The sequence below is a fragment of the Mobula hypostoma genome, chromosome 21 (genome assembly GCF_963921235.1).
Source record: "Mobula hypostoma chromosome 21, sMobHyp1.1, whole genome shotgun sequence".
NCBI lineage: Eukaryota > Metazoa > Chordata > Chondrichthyes > Myliobatiformes > Myliobatidae > Mobula > Mobula hypostoma.
In genome coordinates this window covers 19568781-19584393 of record NC_086117.1, presented here as the reverse complement: position 1 = coordinate 19584393, position 15613 = coordinate 19568781, and the positions used below count along the sequence as shown (strand labels likewise).

The 15613-nt window shown below is 44.4% G+C and overlaps 1 protein-coding gene across 1 annotated transcript in view; it reads left to right on the top strand.

The window, feature by feature from the left end:
• LOC134360082 (procollagen galactosyltransferase 1-like) overlaps positions 1-15613 on the top strand; it is a 198020-nt gene that overhangs the window by 177585 nt on the left and 4822 nt on the right. The window contains exon 19 of the mRNA XM_063074163.1: positions 14007-14266. Within this exon, the coding sequence (XP_062930233.1) occupies positions 14007-14247 (241 nt within the window). The 3' untranslated portion in view covers positions 14248-14266. The remainder of the gene's footprint in view (positions 1-14006; positions 14267-15613) is intronic.

Genomic DNA, 15613 nt, shown 5'->3' with positions numbered 1-15613 from the left:
CGTTCCATTTCTGTCTCTGGTTTTCTTCAGTAAAAAACTAAACCTGCTTGGTGAAATGGCCATGGGTCTGCTCTTGGTGTGGCAGACAATTACCCAGCATCAACACCTTTCAGTGTTTCACATTGATGAGTTAATGCTGTAGATGTTTAAAGCAGTAAAGCCTAATCATTGTTCATCAATAATGATCTCTGGGCTATATTGCAGATTGGATTCTAGTTGTCAGTTTTATCTGCTGTTTGGGGTCAGTATTATATATTTCTAAAGGATGAGATCTGACGTCCAGGCACATCATGATGGACTTGGGGGCTCCCTTCATCCTATTTATTTATTTATTCATTTTGTTTAGAGATACAGCACAATAACTGGCCCTTTCGGCCCAATGAGCCTGCACCACCCAGTTACACCCCTGTGACCAATTGATCTACTAGTCCATACGTCTTTGGACTGTGGGAGGAAACTGGAGCACCTGGAGGAAACCCACGTGGTCACGGGGAGAACGTACAAACTCCTTACAGACAGCGGCCGAATGATCAGAATCCTGCCCTTAATGTCGAATGTACTTCTTTCCATAGATGCTGCCTGACCTGCTGAGTTCCTCCAGCATTTTGTGGGTGTTGCTCGGATTTCCAGTACTGGCACATTTTCTCTTGTTTGTTATCAGAATCAGAATCAGGTTTAATATTACTGGCATATCTCATGAAATTTGTTAATTTTATGGCAGCAGTACAATGAAATACATGAGGAATAAATATAGAGAAAGAACTGAATTACAATAAATAAATATATATAGAGAGAGCTATTAAATAGTTAAATTAAAATAAGTAGTACTGAAGAAAAACAGAAATTAAAAAAGTAGTGAGTTAGTTTTCAAGGGTTCAATGTCCATTTAGGAATCGATGGCAGAGGGGAAGAAGCTGTTCCTGAATCGCTGAGTGTGTGCTTTCAGGCTTCTGTACCTCCTTCCCGATGGTAACAATGAGAAGAGGGCATCTCCTGGGTGATGGGGGTCTTTAATGATGACCACTTCTTGAAGATGTCTTGGATACTAAGGAGGCTAGTGCCCCTGATGGAGCTGACTAATTTGCAAGTTTCTGCAAGTTATGCCCAGGTTACAGTTGCTGCAGTACCGTTCCACCCCTTTGCTTCTATAACCCCTGCCCTCCCTCCTTTGGTATATTTCTGTATTTTTGCAGTTGACTGAATGAACTGCACTAATGTTGTGTCTCCATGGTAGTGTTAAGTGCTGACATGTTAGGGCTAGCTCACTCAGACAGCTCCAGAGTCAGCAATCCATCTACTGAGCACCAACAGTGATGCTCCAAACCAAGACACACAACAGGAGACATTACTCGACTGGTATGGAACGTGGCCTGGTAGAGATCTGCCAGCATGTGAGTCTGATTGCTAAAATGAAATAAATTAAAGACAAGTTGAAGCTATGGGCTTACATAATTTGAATCCTTCAGAGGCAAAAGTATTACGGTCCACGTTGTTATGGAACTTTAATCCAACTAAGAGCTATTGTGTCTGCATAACGCTGCATCATACCTTTGTCTTCATTTTAACAGTGGCAATTGTAAAGATGAAGGAAGTTTATAATTGAGCTTATAACAAGTACTCAAAAAATTAAGACTGTAGACCATTTTTCCATTCAGCCCGCTCGATAAAACAATCAAGGCATGGCTAATGACTCTAGCCCACTCTCTCAATTTATCCACATATCCTAATCTAAAATTATATCTATCTCAGTCTTGGACATAAAGATGATGCCTCCATAAGCATTTGAGTAGAGAATTCCCTTCAATGTGAAGGACCTCCACTTTGGCTCATTAGGAAGTTATCGGCTCCTTGATCTGAGGAGTTCCATACCTCCCAGCCTGAGGAAACAAACCTCAAAGTTCAAAGTAAATTTAAAATCAAAGTACGTAAATGTCATTCTGAGATTCACTTTCTTGTAGGATTCACAGTAGAACAAAGAAATACGGTGCCTATAAAAAGTATTCACTCACCTTGGAAGTCTTCTTGTTTTATTGTTTTACAACATTGAATCACAATGGATTTAATTTGGCTTTTTGGCACTGATCAACAGAAGAAGTCTCTTTCATGTCAAAGTGAAAACAGATCTTTATAAAGTGACACACATCAAAGTTGCTAGTGAACGCAGCAGGCCAGGCAGCATCTGTAGGAAGAGGTGCAGTCGACATTTCAGGCCGAGACCCTTCGTCAGGACTAACTGAAGGAAGAGTGAGTAAGGGATTTGAAAGTTGGAGGGGGAGGGGGAGATCCAAAATGATAGGAGAAGACAGGAGGGAGAGGGATAAAGCCAAGAGCTGGACAGGTGATAGACAAAAGGGGATACGAGAGGATCATGGGACAGGAGGTCCGGGAAGAAAGACAGGGGGGGGGCACCCAGAGGATGGGCAAGAGGTATATTCAGAGGGACAGAGGGAGAAAAAGGAGAGTGAGAGAAAGAATGTGTGCATAAAAATGAGTAACAGATGGGGTACGAGGGGGAGGTGGGGCCCTAGCGGAAGTTAGAGAAGTCGATGTTCATGCCATCAGGTTGGAGGCTACCCAGACGGAATATAAGGTGTTGTTCCTCCAACCTGAGTGTGGCTTCATCTTTACAGTAGAGGAGGCCGTGGATAGACATGTCAGAATGGGAATGGGATGTGGAATTAAAATGTGTGGCCACTGGGAGATCCTGCTTTCTCTGGCAAACAGAGCATAGATGTTCAGCAAAGCAGTCTCCCAGTCTGCGTCAGGTCTCGCCAATATATAAAAGGCCACATCGGGAGCACCGGACGCAGTATATCACCCCAGCCGACTCACAGGTGAAGTGTTGCCTCACCTGGAAGGACTGTTTGGGGCCCTGAATGGTGTTAAGGGAGGAAGTGTAAGGGCATGTGTAGCACTTGTTCCGCTTACACGGATAAGTGCCAGGAGGGAGATCAGTGGGGAGGGATGGGGGGGATGAATGGACAAGGGAGTTGTGTAGGGAGCGATCCCTGCGGAATGCAGGGGGGGGGAGGAGGGAAAGATGTGCTTAGTGGTGGGATCCCGTTGGAGGTGGCGGAAGTTACGGAGAATAATATGTTGGACCTGGAGGCTGGTGGGGTGGTAGGTGAGGACCAGGGGAACCCTATTCCTAGTGGGGTGGCGGGAGGATGGAGTGAGAGCAGATGTACGTGAAATGGGGGAGATGCAATTAAGAGCAGAGTTGATAGTGGAGATAGGGAAGCCCCTTTCTTTAAAAAAGGAAGACTTCTCCCTCGTCCTAGAATGAAAAGCCTCATCCTGAGAGCAGTTGCGGTGGAGACGGAGGAATTGCGAGAAGGGGATGGTGTTTTTGCAAGAGACAGGGTGAGAAGAGGAATAGTCCAGATAGCTGTGAGAGTCAGTAGGCTTATAGTAGACATCAGTGGATAAGCTGTCTCCAGAGACAGAGACAGAAAGATCTAGAAAGGGGAGGGAGGTGTTGGAAATGGACCAGGTAAACTTGAGGGCAGGGTGAAAGTTGGAGGCAAAGTTAATAAAGTCAACGAGTTCTGCATGTGTGCAGGAAGCAGCGCCAATGCAGTCAGGATGAGGCTTTTCATTCTAGGATGAGGGAGATGTCTTTCTTTTTTAAAGAAAGGGGCTTCCCTTCCTCCACTATCAACTCTGCTCTTAAACGCATCTCCCCCATTTCACGTACATCTGCTCTCACTCCATCCTCCCACCACCCCACTAGGAATAGGGTTCCCCTGGTCCTCACCTACCACCCCACCAGCCTCCGGGTCCATCATATTATTCTCCGTAACTTCCGCCACCTCCAACGGGATCCCACCACTAAGCACATCTCCCCCCCCCCCTGCATTCTGCAGGGATCGCTCCCCACACAACTCCCTTGTCCATTCGTCCCCCCCATCCCTCCCCACTGATCTCCCTCCTGGCACTTATCCGTGTAAGCGGAACAAGTGCTACACATGCCCTTACACTTCCTCCCTTACCACCATTCAGGGCCCCAAACAGTCCTTCCAGGTGAGGCAACACTTCACCTGTGAGTCGACTGGGGTGATATACTGCATCCGGTGCTCCCAGTGTGGCCTTTTATATATTGGCGAGACCCGACGCAGACTGGGAGACCACTTTGCTGAACATCTACGCTCTGTCCGCCAGAGAAAGCAGGATCGCCCAGTGGCCACACATTTTAATTCCACATCCCATTCCCATTCTGACATGTCTATCCACGGCCTCCTCTACTGTAAAGATGAAGCCACACTCAGGTTGGAGGAACACCTTATATTCCATCTGGGTAGCCTCCAACCTGATGGCATGAACATCGACTTCTCTAACTTCCGCTAAGGCCCCACCTCCCCCTCGTACCCCATCTGTTACTCATTTTTATGCACACATTCTTTCTCTCACTCTCCTTTTTCTCCCTCTGTCCCTCTGAATATACCTCTTGCCCATCCTCTGGGTCCCCCACCCCTTGTCTTTCTTCCCGGACCTCCTGTCCCATGATCCTCTCGTATCCCCGTTGCCAATCACCTGTCCAGCTCTCGGCTCTATCACTCTCCCTCCTGTCTTCTCCTATCATTTTGGATCTCCCCCTCCCCCTCCAACTTTCAAATCCCTTACTCACTCTTCCTTCAGTTAGTCCTGATGAAGGGTCTCGTCCTGAAACGTCGACTGCACCTCTTCCTACAGATGCTGCTTGGCCTGCTGCGTTCACCAGCAACTTTGATGTGTGTTGCTTGAATTTGCAGCATCTGCAGAATTCCTGTTGTTTGCATCTCTATAAAGTGATCTCAATTAATTATAAATATAAAACAGAATAATTGATTGCATAAGTATTCACCCCCCTTTAATATAACACACCAGATTATCACTGTTGCAGCCACTGGTTTCAAAACTTACATAATTAGTTAAATGGAGATCAGTTTTTGGAGTCCTATGTGCATTCTAGGTGTTTCAATTGATTGTAGTAAAAATATACTTGTATCTGGAAGGTCCAACTGCTGGTGAGTCAGTATTCTGGCAAAAACTACACCATGAAGACAAAAGAACACTCTAAGCAATTCTGTGAAACGGTTATTGAAAAGCACAAGTTTGAAAAGCACAAGTCAGGAGATGGATACAAGAAAATTCCCAAGTCACTGAATATCCCCTTGGAGTACAGTTAAGTCAATCATCAAGAAATGGAAAGAATATGGAACAGTTGTTAATCTGCCTAGAGCAGGCCATCTCAAAAACAGAGTGACTGTGTAAGAAGGGGACTGAGATGGGAGAGACTACGCAGACAACAACTGTTGTCTGGGTGCTTCACCAGTAGCAGCTTTGTGGGAGAGTAGCAAAGAGAAAGCCACTATTGAAAAAAAAGCTAACATGAAATCTCGGTTGCAGTTTGTCAGCAGACATGTGGGAAACTCTGAAGTCAGCTGGAAGGAAGTTCTCTGGTCTAACAAAACCAAAATTGAGCTTTTTGGGCATCAGACTAAACGCTATGTTTGGTGTAAGCCAAACACCGCACATCATCAAAAACACACCCCACTATTGAAACCTACCATGAAACATGGAAATGGCTTCATCACGCTGTGGGGATGCTTCACTGCAGCAGGCCCCGGAAGGCTTGTGAAGGTAGAGGGTAAAGTAAATGCAGCAAAATACAGGGAGATCCTGGAGGAAAACCTGGTGAAGTCTGCAAGAGAACTGTGACTTGGGAGATTTGTTTTCCAGCAAGACAATGACCACAAGCATAAAGCTAAAACTGCACAGGAATGGCTAAAAACAACAAAGTAATGCCCTGGAGTGGCTAAGTCAGAGTCCAGATCTCAATCTGGACTTGCAAAGGACTGTTCATTCATGATCCCCATCCCCATGCAGGCAGAGCTTGAGCAGTTTTATAAAGAAGAATGGGGGAAAATTGCAGTGTCCAGATATGCAAAGCTGATAGAGATCTATCCACACAGACTCAAGGCTGTAATTGCTGCCAAAGGTGCATCTGCTAAATACTGACTTGAAGAGGGTGAATACTTTTGCAATCAATTATTTTGTGTTTTATATTTGTAATTAATTTAAATCACTTTGTATAGATCTGTTTTCACTTTGACTTGAAAGAATCTCTTTCTATTGATCAGTATCAAAAAAAGCCAAATTAAATCCACTGTGATTAAAAGTTGTAAAACAATAAAACATGAAAACTTCCGGAGGGGGGGAAGAATACTTTTTATAGGCACTGTACAATACAATCAGTGAAAAACTGCACACTCAGACTGACAAAGTAATAAATAAATAAATACATACATACATACATACTAAGAGCATGAGTTACGGAGTCCCTGGGTTGCAGAATCAGTTCAGTGTTGAGGTGACTGAAGTTAGCCGCTCTGTGTCAAGAGCCTGATATTGAAGGATAATAACTGTTTCAGAACCTAATGGTGTGGGATCCCAATGGCAGTTGCCATTAGCACCTGACAACTGCTCTTAGTACACTCATTCTCAATTAACTTCAGTAAAAATACTCCATGTGACCTGACATTTCCAGTGAATAAGTGTACTGTAATACAACAGGAATGGATGGCTGCTGCACCCCATTCAGCCACTTAACTGAAGCTGGCCGCTATACAAATTGACGATCAGGGAGAGCACTGAAGAAGTGCTGAGAAAGCTGAGAAATAAATAGACAGTTCTTATAAAACACTCCAACTGTGAATGTGACTGTAATATTTGTTCTCTATTTTTATGGTGTATCACGATTTAGAGATTTTTTTCTGCAATTTTGTGAACGAGTAGCTTGAGTGGTGTAAGTGTTTCGTTGGTTATTATATCTCCCAAGGAAGTCAAGTCCATTAATTTCATGCCCCGTTGTAAAGCTTGGGGAAGGGACGGTGGAACTGTTCTAAAACAGGATATCGTTGTCTTCATATCTGAAGGAAGAAGGCTCAAACGGATTGAAGGAATGAGCCCATCCTGTCATGGTTGGATTCAGTATTGAAGCACAGCAATAAATTTGCTTTAAATGATCAGATCGAGTCTCCAGGGGTCTCGCGGAGTTAAATGGCCCATGAGGCACCGGCTCCAAGGCATCCATCAGCGTGAGTAGATGCCCTGGAGGAATCAGGAACCTACTGGAAGCATCTGAAGTGAGAAGTGACCTCAAGATAAACCTGACAGCATGTGCTGGTGGGAAGGTTCTGGACCCTGACATTGGAGGCTATTGAATAATAGAATTTAGCACTAGGGTGGGTATTTGCCTGTTAACCATCTGCAAGGAGCTCAGTCTTTCGGCTCTGCTTTTAGATGTCAAACGTCACCCACGTGAAAGCGAGCAGTGTAACAAACGCTCATGTTCGTGCCCATTACCGTGTGCTGAGGAGGTCTGCTGTCTCACCTGGCTGTGCCAGAAAGCTGGACTCAAGTCATCTCCACTACACAAATTGGCAGGATCTCCAGACGAATGATCAATTCCAGGCTGGTTATGAACCATACTTCTATAATAAAGTTTTCTTGGCAGGGAGTTCAAATTACAGAGTTCCTTAAGTATTTTTCTAAAACACAGTTGTTCAGAAAATAAATTGCTAATAGTGTGATATTCCTGTAGCTGCTGGAATAGCAACAAGGCTATAATATTCTGTAAAGCTTGTCAGAGGGGGTGTCCTGAAGAGGCGCTGGTCAATTAAAAGAATGAATGGAAATCTGTGGCACTTCACCTGATCCAGGCCTGTCTGCTGTTTGGGCTGATATTTTCCAGCTTCCTGAGGGGTCGTACTCTTCCACACTTGGTACTGAAAGGTCATGTTAGAGTGAAGCCGACAGTGATCAAATTTAATTATTCACGTTTATCTTTAGTGAATGTTAAACCAGTCCCATGATAGAGTCGTAGAGCACTACAGCTCAGAAACAGGCCCTTTGGCCCATCTAATCCATGCCAAACTTATTTTGCCTAGTCCCATCGACCTGCACCTGGACCATAGCCCTCCATCACATTATATCTGTAATAACTAGAAAATCTTATAGTGCCTGTGCATTTTCTAACTATTACGTTTGCTTTCTTATTGTTACCTTTTTGCCACATTTTTGTTGCCATTCCTTTTCTCCCATTGGTAAAATCTCAAATGGCAGCAATGGCGTATGGGAGTGAAGTAGGTGGGCAGGTTGAGTGGTGTCACAACACACCTGAATATCAGCCAGATCAAGGAATTGACTGTGGACTTCATGAAGGCGAAGTCAGGAGTCACACACCAGTCTGTGAGGGGTCAGCAGTACAAAGGATGGGCAGCTTTAAGTTCCTGGGTGTCAGCATCTCCAAGGATCTACCATGGTTTTTCAACAAGTTACTAGAATCATGAAGAAGACACGTCAATAGTTCTACTCCATCAGGAAGCAGAGCAGATTTGGATGCCACCAAAATCTCTTGCAAATTTCTGTACATGTATGATAGAGAGCATTCTGACTGGTTACATCACAGCCTGGTATAGGCTCTCCAACGAACAGGATCGCAAGAGGCTGCAGAACATTGTAAAGGCATCCGTTAGTCATGCAAGACCATGGATCTGTGCCTGGAACGTCTTCACTCTCCAGGGTGCAGGCCTGGGCAAGGTTGTATGGAAGACCAGCAGTTGCCCATGCTGCAAGTCTCCCCTCTCCACGAGACCAATGTTGTGTAAGGGAAGGGCATTAGGACCCATACAGATTGGCACCCGTGTCGTCGCAGAGCAATGTGTGATTAAGTACCTTGCTCAAGGACACAACACTTTCCCTCGGCTCGGGCTCGATCTCACGACCTTCAATTCGCTAGTCCAATGCCTTAACCACTTGGCCACATGCCCACAGAACATTGAAGACACAGTTAATTCTCTCATTGTAGACACAATCCTCCTGTCATCAAGGGCATCTTCAAGAGGTAGTGCCTCAAGAAGGTGGCATGTATCACTAAGGGTCCTCACGCCCTCTTGTCACTACCATCTGGGAGCAGATACAAGAGCCTGAAGACTCTCACTCAACACTCAAAAGCTGCTTTTTCTCCTATCAGATTTCTGAACAGTCCATAAACCCATGGATACCACTTAGTTATTCCTTTATGTTTGCACAATTTATTTATTTTGTAATTAATGGTAATTTTATGACTTTTAGATGGGCAAGTTTAAATTCCTGGGTGTCAACATCACCAAGGATCCATCATGGTTTCAACACAATTCTGGAATCACTGCACTGCTGGTGCAAAAAGAGAATTTCACATAGTACGAGAGTGCTAAAAAAGCTGATTCTGATTCTTTGGAAGGAAGGCATTTGATCCATTATGCTTACTGCAACTGCAAGTTCCCCACTGCATCCTGTTTCTACACCCTTATATACCGACAGTGGAAAATGCCGCAAAACCCTACCCCTACCCCCACCCCCACCCCTCTTCATTTCACTTCACCCTATTGAACGCAGTGCACAGCAACCTGATCCGAAATCTTGGAGCAGACTTTCCATTTTCAGTCCAGCCTTTGATTCGAGTGCCTATTTTAAGAAGCTTTTTTCTTCCTCTTTAATTTCTGCCTTTGCTGATTTTGATATAATTAATTCATTCATTATGTGCTGTGTATTATGACTTGGGTGATCAAAAACAAGATTGTTCTTAGCAAATTTTTCTACAGAAGTGACTTGCCATTGCCTTCTTCTGGGCAGTGTCTTTACAAGACAGATGACCCCCATCCTTTATCAGCACTCTTCGGAGATTGTCTGCCTGGTGTCAGTGGTTGTACAACCAGGACTCGTGATGTGCTCCAGCTGCTCATACGACCGTCCACCTCCTGCTCCCATGGCTTCAGGTGACCCTGATCGGGGCTATTAATCAAGTTCTACACCATGCCCAAGGGTGACCTGCAGGCTAGTGGAGGGAAGGAGTGGCTGACACCTCCTTTGGTAGAGATGTATCTCCACCCCACCACCTTTGATATTAGTGAATGCAAACTCTGTCATAAATCAATGCAAGTAGGAGCCATTTATTTATTTAAACATTTATTGACATATTTAAGAATGCTGACTTAGTGCATCTAAAAATGGGTTTACCACAAAAGAGTAAGTGTTTTTAACTATTGTCTGTCCTACCTCAATTAACATACTCTTAAATTACTAAAAATGCTTTATACTTGCATAGCAACATAATGTGTAGTTATTCTAAGTGTGGAAACCAGTTCCAATATAAATTTTTAAAATATGTGCAAAGCTTTAAAAGACTGCCAATTTTGTAGTGGGCCTGGCTTTGACGATTTTTTTTTAATCAAAAGGGAACCCAAAGGATCACCGAAGCTTTGAGTTCCACCTAACCCAATTTGTCAGGTTAAAATTCTCTGAGGTTTTGTGCCAATTTCAAGCAAATTTTGCAAAGAAGACCTTGTTCAATGTAGTGAAAAATCCTTATGTTGCAGCCCAGCCTTCAGATTCTGGCTTTAAGAACCATACTTGTTGGGTTGAGATTCTCACTGTATTAAGAGTTTGACTAATAGGGTATGAAGGTGACATATATTTGGTTCGAAGGGCTTGTAGAAACACAGGTCTTCATAGATTGGGTACATCCAAGTACTGTAGGGTTTTTCCACTGAGGTTGGGTGAGACTAGAACGAGAGTCATGGGTTAAGGGTGAAAGGTGAAATATTTAAGGAGAATATTGGGGGGGGGGTCTTGACTCAGAGGGCGGTGTAAGTATGGAACGAGCTGAGTGGCAGTGTTAGATGCATGTTTAATTTCAGCATTTAAGAGAAACTTGAATAGGCATATGGATAGGAGGGGTTTGAAGGTCCATGAGTCTAGGCAGATTAATAGTTTGGCACTGCCGAGATAGGCCAAAGGGCCTGTTTCTGAGCTGCCGTGTTCTATGACTCTGTGACAAACATGTGCACCAACACGGGTACTACTTACACCTTTAAGGAAAATTAGACAGAAAATTGGAGTGAGTAACTTCTCTCAAAGGACTGGATTTGGCCCTCATATGTAACTAACTTGGCTCATGGATGAAAACAGTCATGTTATTTTCCACTCAAGCTTCTGTCATGTTGGAAACTGCAGCTTTGCTGAGTGATAGTTAACAAAGTAATTATGCAGTCGTGTATATTTGAAATCAGCATGACGTCAGCCCTGCAAGTAAAAGTATCTCGCGTGCACATCCCATTCTCTTGTTCTTCATAGTAAATTATATATCTCCCACTGAGGGATGTATGTTATGTGTCTAGCCTTCACACAACAAAGAACTTACACTAACTTACAAAATGATGTAATGCCTTGTACTCCTCAGCCAGTGTGCAGACTCACTTAAGGAGTGACTGGAACATTCTCGTTTCATGTTATTGTTGGCCGCAGAGTGGATTGCAGTCCTGAGTTAATTGTCAAAGCACAGAAACATGTCTGAGTATTTAACGTTCTTGAGTTTAACACAACGATGAGCAGATTCATTGCAGAGTGATGAGATAAACCAGACAGAACACATCTGCACTCAATATCGTGGAATGAGGTCGAACCTGATGTGGTCATCGGAAGGGTATAGGTTCGTACAATACTGAGACAGCATCAGGGCACCTGAATTATTTCCAAGACAACAAAATCCTTTTGCGATTCTTATCATGGTGCAGAATGCTGTTGTAGCAGAAAATACCATCAGAGTATAGTCACACTAGTGTAATGTGTGTTTCTGCTGTAACTTTGGAGTGCCTTGGCAGTCAAAGTGAAGGATAATCCAAAGAGCTTTTACAAGTATATTAAGAGCAAAAGGATTGTAAGGGATAAAATTGGTCCTCTTGAAGATCAGAGTGGTCGGCTTTGTGGGGAACCAAAGGAAATGGGGGAGATCTTAAATAGGTTTTTTGCGTCTGTATTTACTAAGGAAGCTGGCATGAAATCTATGGAATTGAGGGAATCAAGTAGTGAGACCATGGAAACTGTACAGATTAAAAAGGAGGAGGTGCTTGCTGTCTTGAGGAAAATTAAAGTGGATAAATCCCCGGGACCTGACAGAGTGTTCCCTCGGACCTTGAAGGAGACTAGTGTTGAAATTGCGGGGGCCCTGGCAGAAATATTTAAAATGTCGCTGTCTACGGGTGAAGTGCTGGAGGATTGGAGAGTGGCTCATGTTGTTCCGTTGTTTAAAAAAGGATCAAAAAGTAATCCGGGAAATTATAGGCCGGTGAGTTTAACGTCAGTAGTAGGTAAGTTATTGGAGGGAGTACTAAGAGACAGAATCTACAAGCATTTGGATAGACAGGGGCTTATTAGGGAGAGTCAACATGGCTTTGTTCGTGGTAGGTCATGTTTGACCAATCTGTTGGAGTTTTTCGAGGAGGTTACCAGGAAAGTGGATGAAGGGAAGGCAGTGGATATTGTCTATATGGACTTCAGTAAGGCCTTTGACAAGGTCCCGCATGGGAGGTTAGTTAGGAAAATTCAGTCGCTAGGTATACATGGAGAGGTGGTAAATTGGATTAGACATTGGCTCGATGGAAGAAGCCAGAGAGTGGTGGTAGAGAATTGCTTCTCTGAGTGGAGGCCTGTGACTAGTGGTGTGCCACAGGGATCAGTGCTGGGTCCATTGTTATTTGTCATCTATATCAATGATCTGGATGATAATGTGGTAAATTGGATCAGCAAGTTTGCTGATGATACAAAGATTGGAGGTGTAGTAGACAGTGAGGAAGGTTTTCAGAGCCTGCAGAGGGACTTGGACCAGCTGGAAAAATGGGCTGAAAAATGGCAGATGGTGTTTAATACTGACAAGTGTGAGGTATTGCACGTTGGAAGGACAAACCAATGTAGGACATACAGGGTTAATGGTAAGGCACTGAGGAGTGCAGTGGAACAGAGGGATCTGGGAATACAGATACAAAATTCCCTAAAAGTAGCGTCACAGGTAGATAGGGTCGTAAAGAGAGCTTTTGGTACATTGGCCTTTATTAATCGAAGTATTGAGTATAAGAGCTGGAATGTTATGATGAGGTTGTATAAGGCATTGGTGAGGCTGAATCTGGAGTATTGTGTTCAGTTTTGGTCACCAAATTACAGGAGGGATATAAATAAGGTTGAAAGAGTGCAGAGAAGGTTTACAAGGATGTTGCCGGGACTTGAGAAACTCAGTTACAGAGAAAGGTTGAATAGGTTAGGACTTTATTCCCTGGAGCGTAGAAGAATGAGGGGAGATTCAATAGAGGTATATAAAATTATGATGGGTATAGATAGAGTGAATGCAAGCAGGCTTTTTCCACTGAGGCAAGGGGAGAAAAAAACCAGAGGACATGGGTTAAGGGTGAGGGGGGAAAAGTTTAAAGGGAATGTTAGGGGGGGCTTCTTCACACAGAGAGTGGTGGGAGTATGGAATGAGCTGCCAGACGAGGTGGTAAATGCGGGTTCTTTTGTAACACTTAAGAATAAATTGGACAGATACATGGATGGGAGGTGTATGGAGGGATATGGTCCGTGTGCAGGTCAGTGGGACTAGGCAGAAAATGGTTCGGCACAGCCAAGAAGGGCCAAAAGGCCTGTTTCTGTGCTGTAGTTTCTATGGTTTCTATGGTTTCTATGTTAATATTTTGTAACGGGTAAAATGCCCCGTCTTTCTACACACTGCATGGGTTGGTTGTTCGGTGAGGTTTTCACAGGCCCCTTACCTCTTCTGCTGCCTGAATGATATTCTGAGACTTTTGGACTTGGGTCTCCTGTACAGGAACTTCCCATGCCGCAAACTTCCACCACTGTTAGTGATCGGAATCTCTAACGCGTTCAGCGCCTGCTCTGTCATACCCCGTAGTGGCACTGAGACACGTGCACGCAGAGTGGCCACTTGAGCAAGTTGTGTGGAACTCTGCTGCAGAGGGAGGCAGCCGTTTCAGGGGAGGCTTGCGGGAAGATGGGACCACTCAACCTTTTCCAGTATCTCTTAAAACTGTGCAAAATGACTGCCAGATCCATTTCCACCCCTCTTTCAGCTACAGCACTGTCCATGACACCAAATCCTGAGATTTGTCAAATATCCTTTCGTTTTTCTCTTGCAGTGAAGAATACAAGAAGGCTTACCCCAAACGAGACTTGCTGGCCTTTTCTATCCACCCCCTCCTTGTATACCCCACCTACTATACTGGAGATCCCGAATGGTTCAGCGACACTGAGACCTCTACCATTTGGGATGATGACTTGGTGAAGACGGATTGGAGTGGCTCTCAGAAAACAGTGAAGGCCTCACAGGCAGGAGCCTCACGCCAATCCATTGGATCTTTATCAAGAGATGAACTGTAATTTTCAGCGTCGGTGTAAGGTAAGGCAGCCAAAAAAACTTGCCAAACAAACTCTTCCTGTGTCATAGTTGGGGGTAACATCTCTTTGCCTCAATAGCTCATGTGGTAAATGCAGATCGAGAATAATATTGTGTTCAGTTCCCAGCATCTGCTGCACTGATCCTGAAGGGCTTTAACACGGCCTGAACTCTACACCAACTTCACACTACCGAAGTTCTGTATTCCCTCAGTGCTACAGGGGTTTCAACCCTTGTGTTTGAGTGTGCAATGTGGGGTTTGAACCCACAGCTTCCTGGCTTGGCAAAACTGCTAACCAGCAAGCCACCCTGCACAAAGCTTCAACCTAGCAATCTCTGTGTCTTGTCACTTTGTTGTATATGAGCTCGGATGCTTAAATGAACTGAATTGACCATTCACCCATATTTTAAAAAGCCAAATTAAATTCAGTTTTCCTGTAAATATAAAGAAATAACATCTATTCTCAGAAAGTGAGTTACTGAGCTGTGTTATTTTTAGTGGATAATGAGGATGCACTAACTATAATCAGTAAACTACCGTATGTGTCAGGCAATTTGATCTCCAGTGTTCCCAGGGATCTCCTGGCACGCAGCCCAGATCTTTCAATTACACCGTGAACATATGTTGCAGATGTTTGTTGGACTATGGGTACACAGCTGAGAAATTGCAAAGCACAAGAATAAATGTCGGCTGAGCGGAGCCGCCCTTCCTAATAATGCATGGGGTCACTGCGCCGGAACACTCACCCAAGCTAGAGGTCGCTGCTCCAAAGACTGCAGCACTGGGGTGCAGAGTGGAGGGAGTGTGACCAAAACAACCTGCCATTTAGGTAATGTTGTAAACCAATGTTTCACTTGCTCTCTCAGGTGGGTACCGAAGACCCCATATTTCCAGGTGAGGAGGCCCAGTAGCAAAATGCACAAAATGCTGGAGGAACTCAGCAGGTCAGGACCTATGAAGGGTCCCGGCCCAACACTTTGACTGTGTATTCATTTTCAAAGATGCTGCCTGACCTGCTGAGTTCCTCCAGCATTTTGTGTGTTTCGCCTTGGATTTCCAGCATCTGCAGCTTTTCTTGTGTTTGTGAGGAAGCGCTGTGTTGTTCTCCTCAATGCCAATATTTACTCCACAACTATTATAACTTTGTCTCCCGTTGCAGATGTCCACAGTATCTGTGGAGGGATCTGTGGGCACGTGGCCAAGTGGTTAAGGTGTTTGTCTAGTGACCTGAAGGTCGCTAGTTCGAGCCTCAGCCGTGGCAGCGTGTTTGTGCCCTTGAGCAAGGCACTTAACCACACATTGCTCTAGTGTCTGTGTGAGGAGTGGCGCCCCACACAGACTTCCAATCT